The sequence below is a fragment of the Gopherus evgoodei genome, chromosome 12 (assembly GCF_007399415.2).
Source record: "Gopherus evgoodei ecotype Sinaloan lineage chromosome 12, rGopEvg1_v1.p, whole genome shotgun sequence".
Lineage (NCBI taxonomy): Eukaryota > Metazoa > Chordata > Testudines > Testudinidae > Gopherus > Gopherus evgoodei.
The window spans coordinates 33,387,645-33,400,752 of record NC_044333.1 but is presented as its reverse complement, the minus strand read 5'-3'; the positions used below and the strand labels follow the sequence as shown (position 1 = coordinate 33,400,752).

General features: G+C 37.6%; 1 protein-coding gene across 1 annotated transcript in view; it reads right to left on the bottom strand.

Moving 5' to 3' along the window:
• The window catches only part of GAN (gigaxonin), a 53,118-nt gene that overhangs the window by 20,468 nt on the left and 19,542 nt on the right, over positions 1-13,108 (bottom strand). Inside the window, exons 5-9 of the mRNA XM_030581579.1 lie at positions 11,003-11,124; positions 10,393-10,505; positions 8,773-8,922; positions 7,546-7,682; positions 6,534-6,662 (exon numbers count right to left, since the gene is read on the bottom strand). Coding sequence (XP_030437439.1) covers positions 6,534-6,662; positions 7,546-7,682; positions 8,773-8,922; positions 10,393-10,505; positions 11,003-11,124 — 651 coding nt within the window. The remainder of the gene's footprint in view (positions 1-6,533; positions 6,663-7,545; positions 7,683-8,772; positions 8,923-10,392; positions 10,506-11,002; positions 11,125-13,108) is intronic.

Below are 13,108 nucleotides of genomic sequence, written 5' to 3'. Positions count from 1 at the left end.
TCTCGCATTATTTAACAAAAAAAAACACATACACAATGTAACTCATGTATAGGGAGAAAACCACAGCCAGTTCTTCAGGAGCCCAAGGACAACATTCACAATGAAACAACTTCTCCTACCACAGCACTCTAGAAAAGCTCAACTCGGAGGCCTACTAGAATAGTTGTGTTCACAGTGTCCTGCAGGATACAAACTTGTGAATCAGAAGAGAGTTTTACAGACAAACACCCTCTGCTGCAAACACAGTTTCCCTTCTGTACCCCTGTGGGAGCTGTATCGAAACAACCACCTAGTGTTTTTGGCAGTTTTACCTCTCCTTGAATGAATGAAGGGGATTCTGCAGAAAGCACCAGATCTCATTATAGCTGTCATTTATGGCTAGGGTGACCAGATGTCCAAATTTTATAGAGACAGTCCTGATTTTGGGGTCTTTTTCTTATATAAGCTCCTATTACCCCCCACCCCCATCCCGATTTTTCACATTTGCTGTCTGGTCACCCTATTTATGGCTGCACCTGAAGAGAGATGGGCAGAAGAGCAACCTTCTACCATCAGCTACCCCACTACAGAGCAGACACTTTAGGAGGGCAGCTTCATTGGCTCTTCCACTTCCCTCACTAAAGGAGAGTCAGGGAAGCATAGATTCTAAGATTTCATTTTTGCTTACATCTACTGCAAGGAATGGACATACTAATATTTTCACTACATCTGAGAATCTACTTCTGGATTAGATATAGATAAACTGACAAAAAAAATTGAATTTGAATAAAAGGCAAATAAGATGGGAAAATTTAATTTGATTTACAATAAAAAATAAGACTACTTTGAGTAGGAGGAAGTACTAGGGTTGTCAACCTTCCAGGATTGGCCTGGAGTCTCCAGGAATTCAAGATTATATTGTGATGAAATCTCCAGGAATTTGTCCAACCAAAGTTGGCAACCATAGTAAGTACACCAATACAGAAAGGTATGCTGAATATGCAGAAGTGTGAGAACTTTTCACAACTACACTGAAAACATGTTCTTTCTTAATGGATCTGATGTCAGTTTGTGCTAGGAAATCATGTGAATCAGTTAAGATTTTAGGTTCATTTACGCCAGAAACTTAAGGATTATGAGCCTATGTGACCCTAAAACTAGCTGAGAGCCCAACAGCTTTTCTACTGTGGATTGGAACCAAAAACAGAAATAATAGAAGCTGTAATTGCTCATGAAAATTACATATTTAAAAAATAGCCAAAAACTTTTCCGGAACAATTACAGCAGTTTTAACAGTTAAGCAAGGAAGCAACAAAAACAGGAAGGGCCAGGGGTCATTTTTCATCAGAGTTTGATTAGATTCCAACTTACTGTAGGTTGCTTATTTGCCTACTGTTTGCACAGTATGCAAATATACTGTACTGAGAAGGTCACAATGTTCAAGAGCTACAAAGTACGCTTTTGTAAGGTTACTCTTTTGTGCACTTATTTTCTGTAAATGGTTCTGCTGAAATCAAACTGAAGGAAGAGGAGGTGACAGCTTTCTTTGTAACTGTAGACAGAGCTGACAGATGATACGGCATGTAAGACTACAACATATGTTTGTACGTTTTCATTGAAGATGACAGGGGAGGGAGAGGAAGCTTTTCATTTTTTTAAAGCAATTCATAAATACAAAGAAGAGATAGCCCAAACAGCTGTAATTCATAAGAATTGGTAAGGCTTCTAATTCTGAATTAAAAGTGAAGTACAGAGACAGAATACAGTAGTTTACATTAAAAATACACTGTCTAAAGTGTGTACCTACTATGAACACAATCCTTATAAATAAAAGTATCTATTTTCAATTTTAGTTTATATGTTTATGCATAGTCCATATCTCCTTTATCTCCAGGATACTGAAGACATCCTTGTCAATTTCATGGGAGTATTTTTCTGCCTCTGGTTATATTTTGTGGCAAATTAAAAAAAAAATCCATGCACATCCTATTTAAATGCTTCTCTCTCTATCAAATACTGGAATATTATAGAAATTGGTCATTTTTAAAAATTCAGTTTAACAAGGCATCACTTCTAAAACAAAAATAAAAAACTCGAAAATGCACACATTTTAATAGTGCCTTTCAACCCAGACACTATCAAAGCAGCTTAAAACCAGTGCACAGAGAACCAGTGCAATGCAGCAATTTATGAGGTAGAGGGCAGAAGCCAGGAAGTCAGTTTTCTTTCAGAATGTGGCACAACCTGTTGGAGGAATGAAGAATTCTTATGCAAGATTTAGGGCCACTCTGTAAGTTTCTGAATGGAGCCATAGGATCCCAAATATTCACATTAAACAGACAACATCTTTGCTTAAAGTCATCACCCAAATTCTCCCATCCCCACACCTGATACAGCAGGGTAAGCTGGATGTCACTCAACAGATAAAACTTTGGAGGGATGAAAGACTGAGTTGCCTTGACCTGTGGGTCTTGAGAGTTCAGACACAAAGTCTGATGCTAGATCACAAAGCCACCCCCACCCCATCTTTTCAAAACTTTCTTTAAAACTATCTAAATATATCCACATTGTTTTAACTAGGACATACAGTTCATGACCAAACTCAAACAATGTGGATTATAGAACAATCTCAAGAGACCTAGAGCGCAAAATACATTACCTACATATCGTCAGTCAAATTCATATACCTAGATGCAAGATCATTCCAAAACCAAATTGATTTAGAATTTTAAAAAGTGATATTTTCAGATATAGCAACACTTAAGACATCATGAGGACTACTAAAACTATTTAACCTTATCCACATCATATTACAATCTATGCTGACACTCCACCTTGCTTCTCTTTAAACGCTCTGAAAGCTATTTTATTAGTTGTCTTCATAATTAAGTTTGGTACAGGTCCCAACATTTAGACATTTGTTTCTAAAATGCCTCATCTGGTATGAAGAGATGTAGGCAAACTGCTAGGCATTATAAAAGTTTGTGACAACAGAAAAAGATATTAATTTGGGTGGGGGCAGAGGGAGAACTATGAACACTAAAACCACATGTGGCACTTACTGGCAGAGTGAGATAAAGGCATTAACAAATTAAGGCCTCACTCCTGCAATTCAATTCACACCTGCTGCTTCCATACCAATGCACCCTTGAGCCTGGGGCTTCTTGTGGGTGTAAAGGTCTGCCTGTGCAGATAACAAAAATGAGGCCCAAATTCTCAAGTAACAAGATCCAGGAGTTAGAATGAAGGGGTGAGGGCTGTAGGAAGGGGATTGGATAATCCTGCACGTATATGTTGCTATATAAGTAATAAATATTATTAATATCAAATGGCTAAGTTGACAGCTGGGGATTTATTGAGAAATATTTGTTTCCATTCACAAAGGTGGTGTACTTCATGACAATGTACAGACTATTCCAGCATCTGCTACCTGTAACTAACCTCAAATTGCCATGATCTGCAAGTATGCAGCAGCTGTCATTTTAGAGCTGTTGGGCCAAAACAGGCAAAGTTTTTGTTGTTGTTTTTTTAATTCACTGTTGGGGCCCACTTACAATTTGATTGCCCGCTATGAACATATCAATGAGAACGTCAGAATCTTCCAGTCAATAGTCTAAAGATGTTTATTCATGCAGCAAACTGTACAAGGGGATGTTGCTATCATCACAAGTGCCAGAGAAGAGAAAACATTTAGTTTCTGTCTACACAACAGTAATTGGCTCGCTGTGGTACGGTACACAAAAATCAACAGATAAAAGAAAAGTCCAAAAGGTTTTTTGTAAGTATCTTGCCAAAGTATGTGTATTATGCACTAATCTCATTGCTGCTGCTCCATTTAACACAAGAGGCGAAATCCCAATTATATTTCCTTAAACCTAACACTCTGGATAGCTGTGTCTCATGCATACACACCAACATACTGCAGCTTTAGTCAGAAAATAAGTGGGTCCAATATCATCCATGCATTTTAACTAGACAAAAATTTTGACGTGTACTGTCTTTCTAATGTTATTGGGATCTGAGATGTGTTTTCTTTTCCTTTATATAAGAGAAGCCTATTTGTAGAGGCATCTTCAAAGTATGCAATTTCCTTCACAATACCCCTACTGTGGGAACAAGTAAATTATCTAATGACAGTTAAGAGAAGATGGATTAATTAGAGGCAAACAGGTAAAGATGTAATTTTTGTGTATATCAAAAGTAAGGACATACTGTTGAATCAGTCTGTACTATGAGGAGCAAATGTTACCCAATTAATTCAAAACCCATGCTCAGAGTTTTAGTGAAGTTATAATGATGTATATAACAAAGCACATATTTTATATGACACAAGTGGAAGATCCTGTACTCCAAGCAAAGCAGTACATATTTTTTATTATTAGAATATACTATTCACAGATTTGAACAATTATTTAAATTCATCCTTCCACTCAAACTCAGGTAATGAAAAGCAGGAACGGACAAGGCTGAATTAGATGAGAAAAATGACAGCTTTACGTTTTTCCAGGGGTAGCCAACTTACCCTCATTTTGAAACTTAACACACACTGTATTATATCAGAAACACGATCATTTAATTATACCAGCAATCTTTCTTCAAAGAATATGAGCACTATCGAGGCACTATAAAAAGTGTTTTGTTTTGTTTTGTAAAATGCAGCCTCTTTGTATACAGTCTTTTTTAAATAGATGCAACTGCAATAGTTACAACTTCAGTGGGCTCTAAAATGCTTTAAATGACTAAGATGAACTATATTCAAGTTATGCAGCATTCTGAATGTATTTGAACTACTCAATGACTGCTTATCTTCATTATCAAGATTTATACAACTAAAATATCACATGGTTATATAGCACCCTCTTCTGGTAAACAGCATTATAAAAAAAAAACAACAACTATCCCTTCTTGCTCTGGTGACCAAAGCTACCGTACTGTCCAAGACAGGAAGTATAAGTTACTAAGCTGGAATATTACCATCATTTACTTCTGGACTATGGGCCAAATTTTTTATCTTGGTCTTCATCATTTCTCCATTTTTGCAGGTACCAATAAACTAGGCATAATTTTATACTTGTGTTTCAGGATGCTTAGAAGTGCAGGTCCCTAAATGCACTCTCAGTTATTGGCATCGGCAAGACACAGGCTACTGTCTGAAATCCCACCCCAGATGACGACTAAAATGAAAGGGAAGGTTATTTTTTTTTGGGGGGGGGGGAAAGGAGGGGAAGAGAGGGAAACTGACCTTATAGTCTTGAGAGAGATTCTTTAGAAATCTGACAAGTTTAATGAACATTGACAGTTAAAGCATTACTAATTTGTCTTGTCCTTTACTAGTTTCACAAGAATCAATACCAAATCTTACTGTAAGAATCCCCTTAACTCTATGTGCTGAATAGTTATAGCTTTACTCTGTTGAATAGAATCTACTGTGGTTCCCTCATCTAACTAACGTCTCTGCTTCAAAGTGTCATCCCTGGAAGAATTTTTAAACCATTGCCAGTTACCAACATTTGTACTAAAATCACTAAAAAGCAGTGACAACAACTTACCTGTCATCCCATCCATATCCAAAATTTGGATAGGTCAGGGTTTTCCAAACTTTTTAGAAACTTTAACATGAATCAATCAACATTGCTGGAAGTTTTTAAATTATCATGTTAACATGGGATCTGGAGTCCTACTCCAAATAACTTTTGAAAAACAGATGCATCTTGGAAGCATTTCAGTACAAAAGAATGGCAGTCAGTGGGGGTGGGTATTTAACACAATTTCAGAAGCTAGATCTTTCTTTTCTGAGTCCCCAACTCCCTTGCCATTTTTGTTAGGTTTATAATCACGGTTTTCCTAAAACCTCTCTCCCCCTGTATTGCTATGTGAAGGGACCATGGAAGCACCAGGAGAAACCAATTATAGTTAGACTATACACGAACAAACTGGAAAAAATAGAGAAAAAGTTGTTTTTCTTTTAGGTTCTTTCAGTTATAGTCATCTTGGGTTTTACATGTAACAACAGGTAAAACATTGTCATACCGAAGTTGACAATATCACTTTAGATCTACATCTTCAGACATAAAAATCAACCGAGATCCCACTATTTTATTTTCATGCTATGGAAAGCCCACAAGTCTTTATATATAAAGACAAGGTCTTGAGACATGAACATTTTTATCTCCTCTATCCCCACCAGTTCACTCCTTGCAACTCTTAGAATTTCTGACAATGGCAAATCTTGTTTCAGATTATAAGAACTATAGCACATTCTCTCTCTCCTTATTTCACTATAAATCAGGAAACAGCAGATATTAGCCCTTGTAAATTATGAATAACCAGGAATTATGCATAGTCATCAGCTTGCTAACAGCCACTTCCTTTGGTAAAACTGATACCACAGGTAGAAATATCTAGGTCAGTTTCTTTGAGGTAAGAGGGACAAGAATAATTGGCATTTGTTGAAAAATTACGTGAATTGCAATGCTCTATTACACCACAAGGGGAAAAAAAGAGGGTAAGAGAGGCGTTAGTGATTTTCTAGGTCTACAGCCAGAACTACTTACCTTTTAAACTCATCATGATAAAATTCAGATTTGCATGTCACCATCTCACTGGCCTGATTATCATCACGACTTCTGACTCCACCAAACACGTAAAGCTCTGAGGCAACTCCACATGCCACTGCCCCAAATCTGAGGGCCAAAAGGAGACGGAAACAAATAATATTTAATCTGTATACCCATAACCTTGTACATGCCTTACCATAATTCTCTACCTCTTTCATATTCAGCAGATCAAGTATGAAGAAATATTTAAAACCACTTAAAAATCATTGTACAAAATAATAGAGCAACAGAGTATCTCTTTGGAAACAAAGTTCTAAGTTCAAAGTCAGTATGAATTCAAATACTGACACAATACCATTTTTTCCCCCATCCTGTAGAATAGGAGTAATTCTTGCAATATCAGGAGTCTACATGAAACAATCATATCTGGTCACAGATCCTCAGCTGCAACTGAGAAGTATCCAGTGCTCCTAGGAGCAAAGGGGTCAAAGGTGGCTTTGACCATGGAGTTCTCTGAGAATACTGCTCTAAATTGCAGTAGCAATAGGAGCACCAAAGGACTGTGTCAGCAGCCAGAAATCACTGGGGCCTACACCATGGTGCCCTGGCTATCCCATTTCCCATACTACCTCTCCAGCACTACAGCTGGGATCGTAGCTACTATGACAGCTTCACGCCACCCAACAATTAAGTGAGACACAGGGAATCCACCTCGAGGCCTCTTTTGCCAACTTTAGGACTGCTGTGCATTACCAGGGTGGCACAAAACAGTCCCAATTTACAAAATGACCCAGGCCTTAGTGTTAAAACAGCTGCACAAGCTGTTGACTAGCAAACATACACTAATGTCAGACACACACACTGCCACACTGAAATTGATACTAACAATCTATTAGTTTCTTTAAAAATAAGTGCGTTTGGACCATGTTTTTAAATCCATATTATTTTTGGTTTCAAAGGATAAACAAAGTGTCCTTGTAACCTAGATGTGCATGTGCATCTTATTCACCTTCTCTCTTTTAGTGGACAGATGGCTGTCCATTGCTGAGTCCTAGGGTCGTAACATTCAACAGATTCAAACAGTTTTCCATAGGAGCCTCCACCCATGGCATAGATTTTCTTCTTCATAGTTGCATAGCAGCCAATCTTTAAAAAAAGAAAAATCAGAAGTTGAAAACTGTAGTACCTTAAACCAACTATGTTCAGTGTTCTAGATGTAGCAAAATCATTGTTCAGTCATCAGTCAGTCTCATTAATACAACACAATCTGAGCAGTAAGGAAGCAATTTCTAACAATACATAAATAATACTGAATTTCTAGTTTTCAGCAAAAGAAAAACATTTGTTTGCTTGGAAAAGAAAAGAAAACAAGTTGACACTGAGTTACACACCCCATTTTCATTTAGAATTACTCTGTAGAAACAGTAGAACAAGTATCCCCTAAAACTGTTCCTTATAATTAGCTAAAAAATATAGGACTTACAATGGATTGTGGCCACCACCATAAACAGTCCAATAGCTCATTAACTTCTGTCCAAAGGATAAAAGTACACCAAGAGTGAAAGTAAAGCAATTTTCACGTTGGGCCGCAGTTTAGTTTGTACAGTGACTCCTACATTTTAAACTCATTTATTTCCATTTATTATACCTTCTACAGTGATTCCTGAGGTTCTCTTCAACCAAATGTGTTGACTGTACAAAAGTGCATTACTAACACTTTGCTTAGAAAATAAAGCTGATGAATTAGCTGTAGGACATATTAGCTTTTAAATGTTCATTAGTCAGACTGATGTAGTTACACTCGTTTTTCTTCAATTGTATTTATTTTTATTAACAACATATAAGAGATCAGACCAAATAATATTTTACGTTATTTTGAAAGGACAGTATCATTAAACAAGTAAACATGCATAAAAAAGCCCAGCACAAGTGCCTTCTTTCGCTTTAAAATTAATCACCATTCATGAATTTTGCATCCAACGGAAAGATAAAAGCTATACAAAGAAAAAGACATTTGTTTTACCCAAACTGCATCTCAAACAGCACAGTCTATAAAAATTTGATCTAGAACAACATTTTGCTATAAATTGAGAGGAGACTCCTCTTCCCCCCCCCCGCCATGTTATTTTCATTGACTTCAAGTAAAAGCTGTAATATAAACAGTGCAAGTATTTGACTAGGGACTTTAAAAAGAGTTTAACAATAATGCTTTTCTAAATTATGATGTAGTTCTTACCTTTCTAACCATGGTCAGATCTGGCTGCTTGGTCCAAGTCTTGTTATAAATGTCATAGCACTCCATAGAGCGTAGCTCCCTTTCTCTATCCTCACCTCCCAGAATATACAGAATTCCATCAATCTCCACCAAACCAAAATTATGTCGTGCCTATAGGAAACACCAATAAACACTGTAGTAGCATATTTACAATAGTAATGGCTGTGTAATCATTTTTAATACCTGCTCTACCTGCAGAAGTTTGTAACTCAGATCACCTCTGTTAAAAAAAGTTATAATGCAAAATATCAAACTCTGGAGCAAGTTTTTTATTCTCTAATTTAATATAAGAGCCTAATATAGGACAAACAAGAGCATTAAAGTTAAAACAGAGGTTCAGCAAGTGAATAGTAACATGTTTCTTTAGTATTCAAGAATCTGAGCTATGGATCACGCTCCATTCTTCAACTAATCCAGAAGCAAGAATTTCCCCTTACAGTGACCAGGTCTGGCTTATCAATGCTGCAGATAAACAATCTGGACCCATAATTCCCCATTGGCCCAGCTCTCTTGATGGTAGCAGTGGTGGAACCTGTAGTTTAGCCCAAGTGCACGTGTTTTTAAACACATGTTTTCTCTAACCTTATTCACAGTAGGCTGTAAAAACACTGCTACTGGTTCCACAGTTACCACCAAAAAGAGCTATGCTGAAATCCCCTCAGGTGCAAGGATGAGTTATTTAATAGAAGGCCTTTGGTAAAGAAAATTCTGGAGCACAATCAACAACTTCTTAAATAAAAAAAATTCTATACCTGCTTAAAAAAATCAGCACCCCAAAAAGGTAACTTTCAGGACTTAAATTTATATATAGTGGAATAGTCACTTTTTGATGGCACCTAACACATGAAAAAAGAACCCTGACCCTCAGCCAAGCTGGCAAATTTACGATAAGGTTCAAGTTACTTTCCATGTGTTACTCATTTCATGTGCATCCTTCTGCATGGTCCAATCCTGTCATCATGTTAGATTCTCAATACTAATTTTATATATACACTTTTTTTTTTTTTTTTTTTTTTTAAAGGCCAGTAAACTCTAATGGGTTACTTTATGAACAGAACCAAACATCAGAGTTCACAAGAAATTCTGCATCTCAGCTCCATAGCTAGTTCTTCAGTAACAACCAACGTTTTCCAGTGGCTGCAGTTATTACTAATCCAAGCGTGGCATCTAGGAAATGTATGAGAAAAACAAAAATCTGCACCATGGCTTTGATTCGATCAAGTGCAAGCAGCTAGAAAATCAATTGGTCTGACCTATACTGCATTCTAAAAGTGCTATCTGTCCATGATACTGTACTTATATGACCCCCCCCCCGCCCATAAACATAGCATCTGAGTGCCTCCAAATATTTTAATGTATTTATCCTCATAACATTCCTGTTAGGTAGGGGATTACCATTATCATTTTACAGACAGGCAACTGAGGTACAGAGAGGCCAAGAGACTTGCCCAAGGTCACAATGGAAGTTTCTGGTAGAACAGAGATCTCCCAAGTCCTAAGCTAGTGCTCTAACTACCACACCATCCATCCTCTACTTTTCAAAGGAAAAATAAACCCCATAGAGTTGAGTAGTGATCTTGCCTCATTCATTGGTGGCAAGGAACTCCATGAATTGGTATCAGGATCATATTTTTCTCCAGAGCTCAGAGTTTCCTTATTTTCATCTTGACCTCCAAGTACAAACAAAGATCCTTCTGTAAAACAAAGTGCATGTGAAAATTTTAAAATGGAAGTCACACCAATTCTCATCACAGGGCATTGAGCTACATCTTGGAAATCACAAGTTCATAAAAATGCCTATTGGACTCCAGACTGGCAAAGGGTAAAGAATGTACTTTTCCCTGTGGTTTAACCCATCAGTGCAGACTCTACAGGCCAAATTCAGCACTGGTGTACTCAGTGCAACACAACTGAAGTCACAGTGTGGTTACCTGAGTAAAACATACCCACAGCGACAGTTTCAGCAGACTCCAACAAAATATCAAATTATGATTCCAAGATATTCACATCAGAGGGAACCCTCACAAGACAAAGCAACATGCTGGGGGAAGGTGGGTGGGAGAAAATGAACAGGCTCTAGTGTAGCTTGCTCTAAGAAAGCAAACTACATTACAAACTATACCCCATTTTTGACAATCTGGTGAGTTTACACTCCACTGGCTTTTTGTTAAAATAACATGCTGTCATTTACCTGCTGAGAGTACTCCATGGTTGATTCTTGGAATACTCATAGGGGCAAGTTCAATCCAGAGTTGCCTATTAGGATCATAAAGAGGGCACATGCATCGCATCACAGCTGTTGGTTTCCGTGACCTGAAAAAGGAGGAAATTATATACACACACACACACACACACACACACACACACACACACACACACACACACCTCGATATAACGCTGTCCTCGGGAGCCAAAAGAATCTTACCATGTTATAGGTGAAACGCGTTATATCGAACTTGATTTGATCCGCCGGAGCGCGCAACCCCGCCCCCCACCCCAGAGCACTGCTTTACTGTGTTATATCAGGTGGCGTTTTATGTAAGTATTCAGATATATCTGAATACTTACAACACGGGGTCACTAAAATTGCTTGATTAATCCTGTATTTTAAGTATAGATTCATAAACATGTGCATCTGGAAAATGTCACAAAGACACGGTCCCAGCACAAAAGAGCTTACAATCTAAATTTGTAAATGTACAGGCAAGAAGGAGGGAGGTGGGGAGAATATGCGATGCAAGGAAACTAGCTATGGCCCTAGCTAGTGAGGAATTTTATATAAAAAGCAGATTATACTATCATAGAACATCAGTATTTCTTCTCCCAGTAGAATGAGTTTTAAATGTAACTGAACACGATGTGCTACTGAGTTTTTCATCAATACTGAGCAAAAGTCAGAGCTGGGTCAGCAAAGAACAATTCCCTCCTCCCAACCCCACAAAATACTTGAAAAAGGAAAGGAGAATGGGCATTGTCACCTTAAATCTCAATGTAACAAACAGAGAATCTACTCTGGCATCACAGGTAGGTCCTGATGCTAAAGCAGAGATCTGATGTTATTAAAATGTAACACTGATCTGAGGAAAAAAAACCTGTAAAATAAATGTTGCTTTTGGTGTTCCATATTTATTCTTAATCAGGACTTTCACATCAAACCTGCTCAGTTTACAAAAGTCTGAACAAAAAATTTTTCTGGCACCAGCATACGGTACCACAAAAGTTGTCTTTGGCTTTCTACCTCACTAACTATCAACGCTGAGGACGTTTTAATCAGAAGTTTGCTATGGATCTACACTGCTATTATAAGGACTCTCAGAAACCTCACTCAGTCAATCAATGGACATATGATTAAATGTGATTAGAGTAGTTTTTGTTTGTATGGTGCCTCGAATATGTAAAGCGCTATGATAATGCTACATATTTATTTGTATTTTAATACTCAAAGATGGATTTTCAGAAGTTTAAGTTAAGTAACTTGTTCACTGACTATATTTGACATTCTAAAATGGATCAAACATAAGGGTGTTCTAGGCACATCTAACCATGCTAAAAAACAAGTTTTATAAATGTGCCCAATTAATTCAACACTAAATGGGTTAATATTAACTTCATTTCTTTATCAAGAAGAAGATTGGACATACTGGGTCACAGCAAAGGTCCATCTAGCCCAGTATCCTGTCTTCTGACAGTGGCCAATGCCAGGGAATGAATAGAACCGGCTATCATCAAGTGTTCCATCCTCTGTCACCCATTCCCAGCTTCTGGCAAACAGAGGCTATGAACACCATCCCTGCCCATTCTGGCTAATAGCCATTGATGGACCTAGCCTCCATGAACTTATCGAGTTCTTTTTTTGAACTCTGTTTGTAGTCTTGGCCTTCACAACATCCTATGGCAAGGAGTTCCACCGACTGACTGTGCATTGTGTGAATAATACTTCCTTCCGTTTGTTTTAAACCTGCTGCCTATTAATTTAATTTGGTGTCCCCTAGTTTATGAGTTATGAAAAGGAGTAAATAACACTTTCTTATTTATTTTCTCCACACCAATCATGATTTTATAGACCTCTATCATATCCCCCCTTAGTCATCTCTTTTCCAAGCTGACAAGTCCCAGTCTTATTAATCTCTCCTCATACGGAAGCCATTCCATATCCCTAATGATTTTTGTTGCCCTTTTCTGAATCTTTTCCAATTCCAATATATCTTTTTTGAGATGTGGCGACCACATCTGCACGCAGTATTCAAGATCTGCATATACCATGGATTTATAGAGAGGCAATAAGTTACCATCTGCT